At 46.2% G+C, this 18,472-nt stretch overlaps 1 protein-coding gene across 1 annotated transcript in view; it reads left to right on the top strand.

Moving 5' to 3' along the window:
• The first annotated feature begins 202 nt into the window (after positions 1-202).
• The window catches only part of Tgm3 (transglutaminase 3), a 36,082-nt gene continuing 17,812 nt past the window's right edge, over positions 203-18,472 (top strand). Inside the window, exons 1-7 of the mRNA XM_031371888.1 lie at positions 203-303; positions 11,694-11,867; positions 12,343-12,582; positions 13,282-13,400; positions 14,727-14,855; positions 17,773-17,950; positions 18,049-18,184. Coding sequence (XP_031227748.1) covers positions 297-303; positions 11,694-11,867; positions 12,343-12,582; positions 13,282-13,400; positions 14,727-14,855; positions 17,773-17,950; positions 18,049-18,184 — 983 coding nt within the window. The 5' untranslated portion in view covers positions 203-296. The remainder of the gene's footprint in view (positions 304-11,693; positions 11,868-12,342; positions 12,583-13,281; positions 13,401-14,726; positions 14,856-17,772; positions 17,951-18,048; positions 18,185-18,472) is intronic.

Consider the following 18,472-nt stretch of genomic DNA (forward strand, 5'->3'; position numbering starts at 1 on the left):
AAATAAAATAAGAAATCCTAAGAACAAACCATTCGACTTTCTTTCATCTCCTTTCTTCTTTCCAAGCCCGTCTTGCATAAGCATGATGACCTTCCCATTGGGTGACGGGTATGTTGTAAGTGAAACGTTTACAGGCACTACAGGAATGACCTGGTGCCTCGCCCACCTCATTAGAATTCTAATTGGGGTGTGTAGGAGAGGCTTCTATAAATGGTAAGGCAGTCCTTGGCGCCTGTCTCCCCACACCATCTCTGTCATTCCCAGAGGAGCCCCAGGAAAGGCAGAAGAAGGCAACCATGAGTGGTGAGTGTGGTGTCTCTCCAGCAGGTCCTCGTGGGAAACCCATACTGCCCTCTGGGGCTGGCAGAGCAGCTAGCTGGGACAGCCGTCTGTCTTGGGGACTCTGTGTCTTTGGGTTATGTTCAGGGGTGTCTGTGTTCTAAAGTACCTGCTAGGTCCCGCTGGCATATTTCAGTGGTGGAACATGACTGGAATGGATGGTGTGATGGGCAGGATGTTCAACACAGCCGGGATGTTCATCACATTCCCTTTAAGGACAAGCATTGTCTTAATGGTACTGCTTATCCATTGCTACCTATAAAGTCAAGCCAGATAGCATTTTGGGTTTCTTAGTACATTTTTCCTGGCTGTCTGTAGCAGGGACAAAGGAAAGCAACTTTCACAGGGTGAGAGAGACACACGTGGAAGCTGAGTGTTGAGAAAACATCAGCTGGAATGTTCCTAAGTAAACTACAGATCCTCTAACACTGGCAGACTCCCTGGCTTGACTTGCTGTGCAAAAGCTGAGGAACAGATGTGGCAAGCATGTCACAAGATCCCGACTGTCCCTATGAACAGCACCAGGGAAGGCAATTGAAAAGGAAACAAGACATGCAGGTTTTTTGACTCCCTGGTTACTGTCGAGGATTTGGGCGCTGTTAATTACTGCCTGTCATAGTGATCGGCCTTGGACCTTGACGGCAGCAATGCCAAACCCAAACAAAGCATGAGTCAAACCTGTAAAGTGTGGTGAATGGTGGTTAGGAGCAAGAGAACCAATCCAGATGTAGAAGGTGGATATGGGCCACTTGAGAAAAATCTCCAGCTGAGGACTGGGCAGGGGAGGCTCAACTTTTTTACCATACACTCCCTCTCGTGAATACAGGCATGGCTGAGATGCTAACAAAAGGAGCTCTGGGGGCTTACAATGTCACCAAAAGGGAATGGTAGTTGTCATCTGGTACATCTGTCTTCTGCCAAGAAGAGGCTGAGGCTTGGGTATGGGGAGAGCCTTAGGAAAGCCAGACAGCAAGTTAGTAGCAAAAATGGACCAAATCCCCAGCACCCAGGTGCCTTTTCATAGGCTCTGTGTCCAGATCTGAGCGCAAACATGATTCCCAGCAGATGAGCCACCAGACCTTTTTTCTTGAGCTAGGACTTCAGCTGCTTTCCTGCAGGGAAGAGTTGGGAATTCCCCCTGGGTTCCTGACTTCTTTGTACACACCTACAACCTGCTAAGGCCCCTTTCACATCCTTACTTCAGCTCCTTGGACCAGAGAAGTATCCATGCTCTCTGAAAAGCAGATCATCGTCTGGACTCCATATCTTGAGACTCCAGCCCACCCGTTGTTTGCATCGAAGACCACATTAGACACACACACACACACACACACACACACACACACACACACACAGCACACACTGCCCTGGCTCAATAGCCTGTCACCTCTCTCAGCATGTGCTACCTGCTCATCAGAGGCAGAACCCACTGGGTCTTTGGGCTGCTCAAACTGTAACTGCCATTTAGAATTACATCCAGGAGCAGGGCTTTGAAGCAGTCGGCTTTCAGCCTTGTCCCTAGAGAGCTTAGAGGGACAGCTCTGTGAGTCTGTTTCCTCAGCTCTAAAGTGGATTATACTTACCTAGGAGTGTTCATTAGCACAACTTAGTAGCACTTGGGAATTTTTTTTTTTTTTTTGTCAAGCCTGTTTCCTCCTTGCCTTGGGATCTTAAGAAAGCCTGATGAGAGACGGATCCATGTTGCGGGTGTCAAGGGAGACTAGGGGAAGGAAACTGGATATGTATATGATCAAGACATTGTTTCCATTATGGAATCATCAGACAGTAAAGACAAGATAGTCTATGTTTTAAAAAGGAGAAACCACCGTGGGATAAAAATCCATTTCCTACTCCCAGGTGATTTCCAGAGGACCTCTTCTGTTAGGTTCCTCCCTAGCACAAGTCACTCCAATCTCCTCGTCATCTTGCTTTCACACGTTCCCAGGTATCCTTGGGTCTGAACACTCTAATGGTTTTCCTCTGTTGCCTCTACCCTGCAGGGCCGTGGTGCGCACATGGGGCAGCTGTTATGCTTCCCTGGGGCCCACATGCCAGGTTGGGGTGTGTGCTGGAGTTTAGAAATTCTTTCTGTATCACTTGGAAGGAAAGGAAATAAGGTTGGGTCTCTTGGGCTGAGAGATGGCTTCCAAAGGAGACTGCATTCCCCTTGCTGAGCCTCTCTCCCTTGGGAGACAATGGTAGCTGTTCTCCTGTCCGTCCAGCCCCCAGCCCCCATGGAGCAGCTACACAACTCATTAGTGTGAAGGAGCTTTCACAAGTATGAGACGATGCATAGGACTAAGGTAACTATTCTCTGCCCCCAGCCACACATTTAGAATCAGAAGGAAAGCTGCTTTTAAATGCTGAAGATGGTCCCAATCCAGAGATCCTGGTTTGAGTGGTTTGGGAAACTCTTGGATGGAGACACCACTCTGCTGATGACTCCCCTGTGTGTCAAGGCTTGAACGCCCCCGTCAGGAGAGATGACAAGCTCTCTCTTTAGGAAGGAAGCATGTGAAGTCCTTCACCTCTTACCTGTCAGCATGATGCCCCGGGGAACAGAGCAGGCTGTGGTTAGTGACTTCCACAACCACCATGGTAGTTGGCTGTAGCTAGAAGCTTGGAGTCAGATTTTTGTCAAGGAAAATTGGATTCCAGCTTGGCCTTTGGTCTAGGTTCTGTCTGAGCTTGTAATATTGGAAAAATGAGTTCACCCAGCTGAACTGACAACCCCCCCCCCATCTGTAAATTGGTATAATGCCGTAGGCTTTTATGAGTGTTAAAAGATGCAAGTGTAATCTTCCAAGCCTAGCACAGAAGGACCTACAACCTTCCCGACCCAGTGTTGACCTTAGAAGAGGTGGATGTTGAGGTCTCGCTACTCCTTTTGTACTCCCGAGACACCCACAATTCGGAGACACTGAGGTCCTTACCCAAGCCTTCTCGGCCTGTCCAGGGTTTCACCCCAGGAACTTTGCCAGACCCTTCCCCTGCCTACTGACAGATCCTGGCCTTGGAAATGTTGCTGTGTGTGCTACACCAGGCTTGGAGGTGTCTGACTGTGGAGAGAAGCTAAAAGCAATTGACTGGAAAGAGAAAGGAGAGTGTGTCTGGCAGTGAGCCCTGTGAGCCAGTGAGTGGGTGGCCATGACCTGGAGCCTGGGGCAGTGGCCTGAGGAATGACTCCTGCTTCTGTGGCCTGGATCCGAGACCTGGCTTCCAGGCCTACCTCTGCTGCTAAACTACTCTGTGCTTTCAGTAGGTTCCTCCTGCTATTTGGGAGTTGGGGAGGGGAAATCTAGTTTTCTGAAGTGCATTATGGGAATTATATTGAATTATATCACCATTTTTCAAGACGTCCATTGCAATCCATTTCAAATTGTGACATCAGCTTAGTGGACTGCGACCAGCATATTTTGTAAGGTGATGTAATGGAGGAAATGTCAAGAGTATGTACATTATGGTATTCAGTTACAAATCAATGTTAGAGAACACCAAAATATGTTTCTTAGTGTGGGCCCTATCCTGAAATCCACTCAGCTAAATGACTTTTAGAATTTCCATTAGTTGGGACTGCAGAGCTGGCTCAGTAGTTTAGAGCACTTGTTCTTTTAGAGGACCCAGATTCAGTTCCAAACACTTGCATGGTGTCTCAGCCATCCATAACTTCAGTTCCAGGGAATCTGATGGCTTCTTCTGGCCTCTGAGGGTACCGGGCATGCATGTAGTACACTGACGTACATATAAGCAAATCACTCATACACATAAAAATTGGGTAAAATATAATTTCCATTAGCATTAAGTAACTCTGGGAATCTGTGATATAAGAATGCATCTTTGTCTAAAGGAGAAAAAATAAGGAATAAAGTCCAGACAAGTGTGTGTAGGAGACCAGCTTTCCAGGTGTTAGGCCTGCCATGTGGTGTCCTGCCAGCTCCTTTCTCAGCCCAACATTTAGGCAATCAAGGCATCCTCAGCTGTCTGATGCCGGCAATTCTTTTATAGAACTGGGCTGATAAGGACCTGTTTAGCTGATGGTAATCTCCTGTCACAGTCTGGCATCTTCTTAAGCTGACTTGCCAAATTCCAGCCTCAGAAGCGACGGGCAAGAGCTAAATGATAGTGAGCCCACAAAAGACAACAAAACAAAACAAACAAACAAAAAACCCAAGTAACACAAATGTTTGTTTCCTTCTTATACAAGAGATCTGAATGTAGGTAGATCAGGGAACGGAGGGAACTACATAGTTCTCAGAGTGCAGGCTCTGACCAGCCTCACAGCTTACTATTCCTCATGTATGGTCCTGCATAATCTGAGGTGGATATTGCAAGCCACATCCACATCACATTACGCCCCAGATAGCAGGATGGAAGAAAGGGGAACAAAACAGGCCAAGCACATTTGCCAACTGCTGTCAAAAAGCAGTTGATGGGTTTAATGGTAATGATGAGGTGATGTCATCTAAGCCCTGGGAGGCTGAGGCAGGAGGATCAAAAGTTCCGGCAAGCTTGGATGTGTTCAGAGTGCATGGAGATAGAATCGGGCCATACATTCAAGGTACTCCTGGGCTACACAGTGAGACTACCTCAGAACCAAAGATCTTCAAAAGAATTGAATACAGAACCTCCAAGAAGTACTTGCTTCATAAAAGCCCTTTTCACAACAGCCAAAATATAGAAACAACCCATATCCATCAGCTGAGTAAAAGATAAAAAAATGTAGGGTGTATTCCTGTGATGGGATATGGTTCGGTCATATGAGAATAAGCTGTGCAAACATTCTATAGCATGAGGGAGCCTTGAAAACACTGTCACAAGTCTACAGCATGAGCGAGCCTTGAAAACATAGTGAAACGAGGCAGACCTCAAGACTGCCACTGTACTGTGTGGTTCCATTTATATCAGATCTTCCAGAACAGACAAAACCCTAGAGGGGTGAAACAGACCAGAGATCAGAAGACACGAGGGAGGGGTGACCATGATGGACATCAGGCCTCTTTTGGAAACTAGAGATCAAGTTCACACAACATACAAATATACTAAAAACCTATTGAAGTGTATGTACCTTAAAGTGCTTAAGATGTTAATTTTTATCCTATATATACATTACTGCAATTTTAAAAAGATTCATTGTAAGTTCTGGCCTACAGGCCACTGGCCAGACACTGTCAGTGGGTAAACAGTACATCCTGAGGGCCTCTTACCACCTACCATAGCTTCTGGGTTCTGAGTTCATGTGCATCCCCTGACAGAAACCTGTGAGATACACAGTCTCTTAAAATGGGGGTTTTGTTATAGGAAAGGGGGAACAAGTGAACTTTGGGATAGAATTTAGCAGTCTCCATCAGGAATGCTGGTGATCCTGTTATTTACTGAGAGATGTCTTCATCCTGACACTGATGCAAAGCAGTAACCCAGCCTAGTGTGGAATCGGGAAGTGATCTGCAGTGAGACACCAGGGGCATGTGCTTGCAGGCTGCTGCACTCTCCAGACCTCCTCATCTTTATGCAGGGAGCAGCTTAGAAAGGGAATGAGTTGTTTCTCAGGGTTCTTTCCCTCTCTTTGTCCCCAGTGCTTGAACTCAAACCCAGGGCTTTGTGCAGTCTAGTCTCATGCCCTAAATCAAGCTGTGCCCCTACTCTTTCTTTTTCCTGCTGACAATGTTTAAGTGTGTGACTTGATGGCTCAAGCAGGCCAATGAGACTATCCCTTCATTTCTTCCTTTCACCCAAACGGGCACAGAAAACACCCCTGATGTGAAAACATACTCATGAGCTTTCAACTTGAGGAGACCCCAAGATGACTGATACCATCTCCCCTTTCCCTTCTTACTTTTCTGGCAAAGTAGATAAAGTGCTGTTAGGAGCAGTGAGCTGGGCATAGCCAGAGGCTCTTGAGAACATGTCCCTATTTGTTAGGTTACAATGTCAGTGGATAGACAGTACATTCTGAGGACCTCTTTCTTACCACCTACAGTAGCTTCTGGGTTCTGAGTCTTACATGGAACCTATTCCCAAGAGAAGACCTGGGGACACCGTGACAGGGTAGAGTCAGTAAGGTCTGGTGGAAAGGAAACACTGTTTCCATCTAGCCTACTTAAAGTGCTCCTAGTTAACAAATGGATGAAGTTTCCACACCGGCCAGACCTCTTGATGCATTAACTAGGTACCCTATGGCTGAACTCAATCCTGACACTGTTGGAAGTTAACACAGACTTTATGGAATAAAGGCTCAGTTCCACAGGCCTCTGTTAATCCCAAAGAACAAGACTGCTGACCCAAATTATGGGCAAATTAAAGCAAGCTTTATTTTCGTTTTAGGAAGGCTTCATTACATAGACATTCTTGATTGATTACAGAGTGAAGTAATGATTAATGATAACCATAGTCGTTGATGATTATATCAATTTCCCTTCCCTGAAGAACAAGGTCATGGTAACTGAAGTCTCTAACCCTCTGAAGGCACGGTTGGTTTCCTAGGCAACCAGCCACTATCTTGAGGCTGTCAGAAGCTCCCAAACACCAGTATCCTAGTTTAAAAAGACACTCACCCTTTCCAAGACTCCAAATGTTTTAGAAGACTTATGCCAGGAAAAGACAGAGAGCAAATGCACGTGTCTGATCGTATCACACAACGTAGTTCATGCTCTGCTGATTTCTAGATACTGAGGAGGATGCTCTGTCTCCTGAGCTTGTTTGCAGTTGTCAGAGTTCGTCCATGGTAGATATACATAATGGGTTCTCTGTGTGGTCAACAGTGGACGCACTGCATGCTGGTGACACACAGGGATCTGCCTTTCCTTCTTCCTTCAACTCAGGAAAGCCTTCGAGATCTCAAGACACCCCTCAGGTCTCTCATGACTGTGTACCTACTGTGCCCCACTCAGGAAGGAGTAACTATGGCCAAGGCTTCCGCACATGTTGGCTCTTTGATCTGTAAGACTCTGAGTGTAACTCACAGCATTAGTGGGCTAAGGCATGTAAAGACTTGGGCCTATTGTTAGCACATCAAAGTCCAGCAAACTTCAGCTAATGCAATGATGTCACCACCACAGTCATGCTGCAGCTGGCCCGTCTGCTGCATCTCTGGTGGGAAGGATCGGCTCCTTACAGCCTTGGCACCCTGAAGTTCAGCCTCATCTCCATCATTCCTTCCAAGCACAGCCACTGGTCTCTAGAATGAATGAGGAAGGCCTAGCTATAGCAGAGTACATAAATGTTAGTAGAACCAAGATGTGGGGGTAAACCTGTGTGGATGGGAACAGATACCAACATAAATGTGGCTCTCCCCACCCTTCTGTCCTTACCCCTGCCCTCAGCAGAGGCCATCTGGGATACACTTTCTAGCCCCAAACAGTTCATGGTCTAGCAGAGTAAGATTTTCTTTCTGGCCATGCATCATTTGGGGGATGAAGAAAGCCAGAGAGGCTCCTCTCTCTCTCTCTCTCAATCTCTCTCTCCCTGTCTCTCTGTCTCTCTGTCTCTCTGTCTCTCTGTCTCTGTCTCTGTCTCTGTCTCTGTTTCTCTCTCTCTCTCTCTCTCTCTCTCTCTCTCTCTCTCTCTCTCTCTCTCCCTTTGTTTTTGTCCTTGTTTTGTTCTTGGTTTGTTTTTTTTTCAGGCAGGGTTTCTCTGTGTAGCCCTGGCTGTTCTGGAACCTGTAGACCAGGCTGACCTTGAACTCAGAGATCCACCTGTGCTGGGATCCAAGTGCTGGGACCAAAGGATAGCACCACCACTGCCTAGCAAGGCCCTTCTTTTCTTTGAAAGAAGACAGAAAGCGAAGCTGTACCACTCCTCAGCATCTAGGATGCTCCAAAGGCAGTGAGCAACTGTGTAGGAGGCAGGGCTTTTTAACGTTGATGGCCATTGCCCTAGATATACCTAGTCCCTAGTCCTTAGCTGTGTGACCCTCTGTACATCTCAGCATCTGTCAGACAATGTCCTGTGTCTGAGCTGTCTCCATCTGACACAGAAATGTCCCTTAATTTGTGTAAAATGCTTTAACTTATTCTGTCTATAAATATTTTTTCGGATAAATGAATGAGTATTTAGTACCTGGTACCTGATCCGGTAGCAAGATCACACTGTAAAGCCTTTTTCTCCAAAGTGTTTGGCTCAGCATCCCAGAGACAAAGAGTATCTGTCTGAAGTTGCTCTGGTAGAAGCCCCTATCCCAGAACCCCCATTCTTGCCTGCTCTCCTTCCCGCTTCAGGAGAGGACCTCTGCTCTTGACACACAATATGCCTCACTTTTCAGACCCTCTAGAGACATTTTGTCTGGGATGCATCGTGTCCTTTGGCATCCAAAAAAATCCCCCCTCTCAAGGTCTATGTAAATCACACATAGTTATAAGCATGGTGTGATGGCTGGCATGTGTACATTGTATGATGTTAAATTCAAGTTTAACATTTCCATCTCCACAAATACTTTTCATTTCTCTAACAATTAAAGAACTCCTTACTCCTATCTAATTGTGACCTGAACCCAATCGGTCAGCATTTCCCCAGATATCTGTCCCTTCATAGTCTCCAGACTCTGCTAAGCACCATTCGGCCCCTCCACGGCTACGAAATCAATCTTTTCATGTTCTACAGATGAGTGAGGCCATGTTACATCCTGTGCCTTGCTTGTGCTACTTAACATATGTCCTCTGGTTCTAGCCATGCTTGTCCCAAAGAATGAGATTTCATTTTGTTTAATACCTGAGTAACAATTCATTGAATATAGAGATACCACAGTTTCTTTATCCATTCACTAACTGATTTGTATTGAGGTTGTTTTTATTTCTTGTAAGCAATGCTAAAATAAGCTAGGCATGGTGGTACATGCCTGTACCCTTGGCCCCCAGAAAGCTGAGAGAAGAAGGTCCTGAGTTTGAGGTTAGCCTGAGATATATAGCAAGCCAGCCTGAACTAAATAACAAGGTCCTATCCCATCCCCCCACAAATGCTAAAATAAACACAGAAGTAGAGATTTTTGTTTTACTGATTTCATTTCCTTTCATACGTAGTGATGGTGGGATTTTTCGACCATGGGGCAGTTCAATTTCTAATTGTCTTGAAGGACTGCTATACTGTTTTCCACAATAGCTGCACTGTAATAATATCCATTTCTACCAACAGTTCAGAGGTCAGTTCTTTGCTCAGCTGGTACTACTTCTTATCTTGTGTATTATCTTTGTATAGCAATTCTTACCAGAGTAAGATAATATCTCGTGGTTTTGATTTGCCTTTCCCCAGTGATTAGGCATGCCGAGCACCATAAACCTTCATGTAGCTTTCTGTTGGTTTATGTTCTCTTTTAAGGTCAAGTATTTTCAGTAAAGCCTTTTTTGGTCTCTACAAAAACCAAACCAAACCAAACCCTTCTCTCTTGCTGCATTTCCAGTGTACCTTCAGTTGAAAGAAACTGGATTCTTCCCATCTCATCCTTCATTATGGCTTTGTCTTGTCTTACCAACTGAGAAAGACCTTTGAATGCTCAATGTACATTTTACATGGTCCTACTCACAATATGTCTGACAGTGCTTTCTAATAATAGGTCTCATTCTCTCTCTCTCTCTCTCTCTCTCTCTCTCTCTCTCTGTCTGTCTGTCTCTCTCTCACACACACACTCACAAACACACATACACACACACACATACACACACACAGACACACATACTACATTTTGAATACCCTCACATTCACCCTGTTTTGTGGACTATATTTTGAGTTGTATTTAGAACAGGTTTGGGTATTTATTTATCTTCATTTTCTGGTCATGCGGCTGTTTTTGCCTGCATGCACATCTATGCATCACCTGTGCTTAGTGCCTGCAGAAGTCAGAGAAGGCAGTAGGTGTCCCTGGAACTGGAGTTACAGACAGTTCTTACCCTCACCTGAGCTTTGGAACTCCAACCTGGGTCCTCTGGAAGAACAGCCAATGCTCTTAACCATTGAGCCATCTCACCAGGCCCCAGAACAGTTACTGTTTTGATGCTAGTTTTTCTTTGTTCATTTACATACTACTTCATTCACTTCTGTGCCTAATCAGTCAAGTAGAGTGCTAGGCCTCAGAATATAAAGATCAAGAGGATGTATCCTCATGGCCAGTCTGTCAACACACACAAATGGGAATGATTTCTGACAGTGGAATGCGCCATTATATACTCATCAAGACTATACTTCATCATGAAAACAGAGAGCAGTTTGTTTTGCAGGGGAGTGAGTGATGTAACATCCCAGCTATAACTCAAAAGAATACAATTTCTCAACAGATTGGTTTGAGCTATATGTCTCATAAATTATGTCATCTCCCATAAGCCTAATGTAGTTTCGCTCCACTACCTCCTTGGGTCACCTGAGAAGCAGAGGAGGGTGGCTTCTGAGACATTTGTCATAGGGAGCACTTTCCAGGGAGCACTTGAAAATTGCTTCTGCTAATAGTCTCTAATCCCCAGGACCATCAGTGTTGCTTAAAGTTGTGACTGATCTCTCTGGTATCCAAGGCCAACACCAAGGGCTTAGTAAATATAGGCATAAAACATAGACTTCGACACTAGCTAGTTTGAGAGTGGGAAGATGCCTTTGGAGTCAGAGAAATCACCTCCTCTCAGTTCTGTTGGAGTTCTGATGACACCCAGTTCTCTTTCCTTTCCTTTTGTTTTTTGTTATTTTTTTAAACCTGTGTGTGTCCAGGAGCATGCTGTGGTATGCTCAGGAGCATGCTGTCTGTGGATGTTGGGATACCTTCCTCAAAGCTTCCCCACCATATTTCCCAGGGAAGGTCTTTCCCCAAACATGGAGCAAGCTGTCTCATCTAGACTGCCGTGTCAGCAAGCCTTGGGGACCTGCCTGTCTCCATCCCTAATACCGGGGCTATAGTTGTGCACCAACACACCCAGTTGCTTATGCAAGTGCTACGAATCTGAACCGAGGTCCTCAGGGTTTCACAACATGTACTTCATCCACCAAACTGCCTTCCTAGTCTTCACAAAGTGGTTGTTCTAGCTGGTTGAGTGATAGTTCCCTGAGTGTTCAGCCTACTCCTCAAGACCTAATGACAAGTCACGAGATGGATGGAGAGAGTCTGAGCAGAGGGAATAGTGTGTGGAGTGGCTTGGCCATCTGAAAGGTGGGACGTTTATAAGATCTTGGGTTGTGTGAGTTGGATTATTTGAATACTGAAAGGGTGAATGGGGACAAGTGGTGACCATTCTGCCATGCAGAATCAAAGCTTCTGTGTCTTACTATGACTCCTTCCATACGGTCAGCCCGCAGCTGCCTCCTCACACATGGATGCCTTCTTGACACACTGCTGCAAACTTCTTCCCTCGCCCTCAGGACTTCAGATTCTACTTTCTGTCTCACAGCTTTAGAGGTCCAAAACGTCAACTGGCAGATACCTGTGAATCGAAGGGCACATCACACAGATAAGTACTCCAGCCAGGATTCCATTGTGCGGAGAGGACAGCCCTGGGAGATGATACTAGTCTGCAACCGAAGTCTTGAGTCTGGAGACGATCTGAACTTCATCGTTTCCACAGGTACTCACTCTGCCCCCTCCACATATGCCTACTGAGTTACCCTCAAGGGATCATTGGACTTTGGGCTATGTCTTGATTCAGGGCAACTATGGTCTTCAAATCAAGAGGGATGTGACCTGCATGTTCCCTCCAGTTACCTCAAGCACAATGAAGACATGCTTTCCTGGATAAAGACCTAGAGCAGTGGTTCTCACCTTTCCTAATGCTTTGACCCCTTAATACAGTTCCTCATGTTGCGGTGACCCCCAACCACAAAATTACATCGTTCTAATTTATAACTGTAACTTTGCTACTGTTAGGAATTGTAATGCAAATATTATGTTTTCTGATGGTCCTACAACAATCATGTAGGTGACATGAGACCCACAGGTTGAGAACCACAGACCTAGGGGGACTCACAGTGACATCAGAGCCTGATTTCTTGTAGGTCCTACCCAACTCCCTTTGTTTCCTTCATTTTCTGTTTCTCTGATAGGTCCCCAACCCTCTGAGTCAGCCAGGACAAAGGCTGTATTTTCCATCTCCGGGAGAAGCACCGGTGGCTGGAGTGCAACACTCAAAGCCAACAGTGGCAATAATTTGGTCATTGCTATTGCCAGCCCTGCCAGCGCTCCCATCGGGTTGTACACACTGAATGCTGAGATCTCCTCCAGGGGCAGGGTCTCCTCTCTGAGACTCGGCACGTTCATAGTGCTCTTCAACCCATGGCTGCAAGGTAGGTTTCTAAGGACAGCATTCCCACACGTCCCTGGTAGAAACAATGAGTGTGGAAAAGAGATATAACTAACCTGTGCTCCTTATGGGCTTAGATCTGGTTGGAGAAAGCCTGTGGGCTGTGGAAGGAGCAGAAAAGCCGCTAGTCAGGAGATGTGCACTTACCCGGCTGTGTGACTCTAGACAGTTAGTTACACTATCACCTCTATCCTCAAACCCTTCCCCAGTAAATGTACATTGTGTTGTTCCCTTCGGGGGTTCCCATAGAGGTTTGTGTGAGTGTTTATACCCTGCACAGCATGATAAACTATAAGAGACAATAGAAGAGTAAAAGTCTACAATGTGGCAGTACCCTTCTATCTGAAGGAGCAAATATCGCATCCTTGGGTCCAGTTTTTAGACTCTTAGGTCAGCTTAGCTTCTCTCTCTAGGCTGAGTACCCACCATGAGAGCTTGAGGTGTCATAGCCCAAGACATCATTCTTTAGGAGAGATTGCGGGATGGGTCAAAATGACTCTTGCTCTAACCCCAGTACTAGTCTTCAGGAGTGGGAGGACTGATTTCATTGGTTCATGATGGCATCTGTTTTTTGTTTCTCGCTCTCTCTCTCCCTCTCCTTATCCCTCTCCCTTCTTCCCTCCTTCCCTCCCTCCCTCCCTCCTTCTCTCTCTCTCTCTCTGTGTATGTGTGTGTCAAACAGCGGATGATGTCTTTATGAGTAACCACGCCGAAAGACAAGAGTATGTTGAAGAAGATGCTGGCATCATCTATGTGGGCAGCACAAATCGAATTGGCATGGTTGGCTGGAACTTTGGACAGGTAAACAGACCATAAGAAGGCTGGGGTTGTCTCCCTAATACACAAGATGCTCGGGGCTTATAGCAGATTGTCCCATTTTCCTGCCCTTCTATCAGTTCATCCATTTGGAACACATTTGTTGACCATGTACTCTGTTCTAGACTCTCAGCTGAGCGCTAGGGATACAGACGAATAAATCTGCTCCAAAGGAGTCATAATCTAATTGGCGAGATGGACTCATTACTGGATTGATGAAGTGAAATATTTCTGATGCCATAACACACAAATAGTTAAAAGACCCAGCAAAGAATCTCAGGACAATAATGTAGCTTCTGGTTTTTTATTCCACACAAAGTTGTGGTGAAGCTCCATTACTGAATATTCTCAGCCTTTCAAACCCGTAGCCTTTGTTTTTGCATTACCATCTGAGCTCAGAGGGTTCCCTGGTTTTCTCAGACAATGTTTAGGAGAGCTTTCTCGCCTTTCATTTTCCAGGCCACACGTAAAGGCATCAGAATGAATACCTTGGGCAGGCAGGGTACCTACATACCCAGAAGTGGGTGGGTAGGTACATGCGTATCTGTTCCAGGTTCCATTATGTAGCTAACTACATCAAATTTCTAAGTTGAGTTTATACATTCACTTAATTAAAAGGGAGAAAATGGTGAAGATAAAAGTACATAATACACCCTAGAGTGGGAGCAGGGCTATTTTGGGTGGGATGGTTTGTGAAATTCTTTCTTAGGAAGGATCTTGTGAGCCTGAGGAGGGAAGGGAGGCTGCTAGCTAGCTGTCTTGAAGAAGAGTGTTCTGGGAAGAAAGAGAAAGAAATGCAAAGAGTCAGCGCAAGAAGAGCTAACGTGTGAAACAACTCACGTGTGTCTTATTTTGTAAAAATACCTTTAGGTATGCCTTCTGCCACACACTCTGTCTTTACACCTAGTTCTCCAGGAATCTAAAGGGCATACTCAAGACTGTAGTCGGAGGCACAAAGGAACTTTGAGATGAGTTTGGCCTGATCCATTATTAAACACGTAGAGAAACTGAGGCTAGAAAGGTTGACTTGGCCCTGAGTCCACAGCAGGCTGAGAGTGGACTGTGCCATGCCATCTCCTGTTCCTGTTAGTGGAGTGAGTCCAGGCTCATGTAGAGTGAGAGATCTGGTGAGCTTCTTGGGTAGAGACTAGTTGTGGTGACTGCTCCTCAATCATTCTTAGCTCTGAAGGTCACAGAGTGACAGGGCTTGGGTAGGTCCTGCGGTCCTCACCATTGTGCTCCTTGTTCCCATAACTACCCAGCAAACTGGGTCATTTCTTTCATCCTAACATGTGGTCCCATTATAAACAGTTTGAAGAAGACATCCTGAACATCTGCCTCTCCATTTTGGATAGGAGTCTGAATTTCCGTCGTGACCCTGTGACTGACGTGGCTCGCAGAAATGACCCCAAATATGTCTGCCGAGTGCTGAGTGCCATGGTAAGTAAAAGGAAACAATAGCAAGCACGACTTACCGTGTGGTCATGTGACCGCGTGTCAGAGGAGGCAATCATGTCTCAGGTGTTTGGTAGCTATGACTTTGTCCATTTGGCCAATAGAGAACATGGAACTCCTATAAATTAAGGGAGCTTGCTGACATACCCAATGACCAAGCAGCAAAGGCAGTACCAGACCCGAAGTGTGGCTGGTTTCAAAGCTCTTTCTGCCATATGGCAATCTGTTTCAGATGGCATAGGAACACACCCTTTAGGTGTTTGCCAGGGATCGGATTTGAGGGAGGTTGAGAAGTTCTGCTCTGTCATGAGGCCTCCTAGGAAGGGGGTGGGGAGGTACCCATTGAGACTGGGATGTCAGCCTCCTTTGGTAACATGGAACCCTCAAGTTTCCTGACAGGAGGAGAGCAGAGAGCCCCACTCATTTCTAGACAGAGGCTCAAGGAGCTAATATGACCTAGTCACAGTATGTACTTGTGAGTCAAACAATGTCTTGAACTGTCTGGTCAGGGCTTCTTTCCATTCCCATAGACCTATACATGAGAACAGCACACACACACACACACACACACACACACACACACACACACACACCACAATCCTGAAGGAATCCATGGCTCTGCACTCAGTATGTACAGAACGTCTCCATCAAAAAGGATCTACCTGCTTAAAAATTGAAAGGTCCCCATGGTGGTACTTGGGAGCCCGAGGAGGCCAGAGGATCGTGAGTGCCTAGTCAGTCTCAGCTTCACAGAGGAATCCTGTCTCCAAAGAAAGCTAAAAGTCAAAATGAGCTCTTTTATTCTAACTTTCCTGAACTAAGTAATCATGAAGAAATATCTTCAGCATCATTTTAGGTTGGCTGGTGGCTTAGGCACTCCTTGGACTATTCCCAGGCTGTGAAGTTACTTTGTTAGAAACCTGAACAGGCTTTGGGTGGCACGCTGATGACTAAGATTAATTAGGGAGGGCTTCTCAAAAGAACAGGATCTGGAACAGAGCCTTGCAGGAAAGAAGTGAGATGGGCCCAGAGACACTTTAAGGCCTTCAGATCCAGGAAGGTCTTGAACCTCCAGGACAGAGAATGGAGTAAGGGAACACTGGGCTGAACCTTCAAAAGCACGTTGCTTAGATAAGAGGTAGCCAGTGGAGGGAGAAGTCAAGTAAAACTGGAGATGGGGCCACTTAAAAAGCCGAGTTTCCTGCCAGCAGATAGAGTAGTTGAGTCCAGCCTGGAAGCCAGCTGGCTTTTGAGCTGCTGACTCATTCAGCCTGGGGCCAATCCATGCTATCTCAGAGCTGATTTCCTCAGACTCCCTGGTGCTCTCTCCAGACCCTCCTTTTGGGCTGGGCCAGGCCAGGAGCTAATTATGGCTTATGCAGAGCTTTGAAGTACTCGACTTTCAGCCAGCAGTGACCTTAGCCCAAGCACCCATGACCCCTGGAGCTGATGAGCTGCACATCTTCCCTGGTCAAGGATACCCTAGCTTGCACGGTACCCCTGGAAGTGATAGAGAGCTCACCTCTGGGCCGTCGGCTAGGGAAGGCTGGTAGCTCAGCCTGGGCTAAGATGTTTCTATGTCTGCTCTCCTCTTTCACAAGCCTTAGTACAGTCCTGGGCGCTCGAACGAGAAGGGGCAGATCTGACAGGTGGAGGAGTCAGTCTGTGGCTAGCCTCTCACTGTACAGTTGGGATAAACAGCAGAGTTTAATGGCCTCTGAAAACTGGCTTGGAGGTGTACCTCTGATGAATCTACAGTGCACTTTGCCTGTATTGGAATGTGAAGGTGCACTGGTGAGGGAGATAAACTCACACTCCCAAGATCACCAAGAGGGCAAGTGACAGGGAGTAGCTCTGAGCTTTCTCCTCTCTCGCCTGGCAATGTATGGAGATGAACGTGAGTATGTTCATTGCTGGAGTTTGAACCCGGCCGCACACATGCTAGACAAGTACCCAACTACTGAGACAGATACAACCCCTGGTCTCTTTTATCACTTTTAGTACGGAGAAATCCCCGCCTATATAAAAATAGAGAGAAATAGACAAGTTCTTAAGTACCTGTCAGTAGATAGGCTTCAACGACTATCTACTGAAGGCCAGTCTTACGCCATCTCCGATCCCTTCTCCACGGATGACTTGATGAACCCCAGCATTGCATCCTTTGATATCATTCTGTCTATCAGTACTTCGTGTACACCTATAAAGAAAGTAGAAAAATAGAACTTGGGTCTCCCGAGGCCTCATCCAGTGACTGACAGTGCTGTGTCCCATTTGTGTTCCTTATACTAGAATCATATTTAAGTTGAATGAATAAATGAACAAATGGTTGAAGGCAGAAAGAAAGGGAAGGAGGGAGAGAAGGGAAGGAGGAAGGAAGGAAGGGTCATACTCCAACTTTATTTTCTTTTTTTTTGAGAAATTATATGTTAAAGTTCTAAAGTAAATTTTAGAAGACGGGCACGCGCGCGCGCATGCGCGTGCACACACACACACACACACACACACACACACACGCACGCACGCACGCACGCACGCACGCACGCACGCACGCACGCACGCACGCACGCACGCAGACAGCCATTGTCTTCTGCAAATAGGACTTCCAGACCCTGTCTTGCTGCTGTCAAACTGTGGAGTCTCCTGCTTCATTCCATCCTGTAGTAAAGAACTAATGTCATTCAGGAGCAATCAGACATGGTCCATTAAACAAAGTACCTCTAAACTCATTGGAAAAAAAAAAACCCTCCCTCTAAGTGGTGTGTTACAACTTTCATTATGGATAGGTGCATTCGAGGCCCCACAGCTTCTTCATCTCCCACCTTGTGTTCTGACTTCTGTATGTCTCTCTTGTAGGCAAGACATGGTACTAATTCATTTGGGATATGGGGATGTTTCTATACAGATTAATGGCAATGATGACAGTGGTGTTATTTCTGGGAACTGGAGTGGTAATTACACCGGTGGTGTGGACCCAAGGACCTGGAATGGTAGTGTGGAAATCCTCAAGAACTGGAAAAAATCTGGCTTCAGGCCAGTCCAATTTGGCCAGTGCTGGGTCTTTGCTGGGACCCTCAACACAGGTAACTTGGATGTGGTGTGCCTTTTATGGGTCTGTGGGCAGTAATGGAGTATGCTAATGTACCATCAACAGCATCCTCACAGTGACTTTGGTTTGCAGTGATGCGGTGCTTGGGGATTCCCTGTCGGGTGATCACCAACTTCAACTCAGCTCACGACACAGACCGCAACCTCAGTGTGGATGTGTACTACGATGCCATGGGAAATCCCCTGGAGAAAGGCAGTGATAGTGTATGGTAAGTGATGAGCCATTTCCCTGGACATAGCACTCCAAGTTTGAGGAAGTCTCTCCTGTTGCCCTGGACCTCAGCTCCACACTGGAACTGGAAGGAAAGTAACATGTGAGCCAGGGCATTAGTTCAGAGTAGAAATGCTGCTGAGGCTAATCATGTACCTTGGGAGGGTCTGATGCCAGTGGACAACTGGGTCAAGAAACTCCAGGAGACCACTGGCCCCAGTTGAGAAGTTAAAATAGAAGCTACTGATTTTCCAACAAAGAATACAAATTTATCTTAACTCAAGCA

Source organism: Mastomys coucha, unplaced genomic scaffold, assembly GCF_008632895.1.
Source record: "Mastomys coucha isolate ucsf_1 unplaced genomic scaffold, UCSF_Mcou_1 pScaffold15, whole genome shotgun sequence".
In the NCBI taxonomy this organism is placed as follows: Eukaryota; Metazoa; Chordata; class Mammalia; order Rodentia; family Muridae; genus Mastomys; species Mastomys coucha.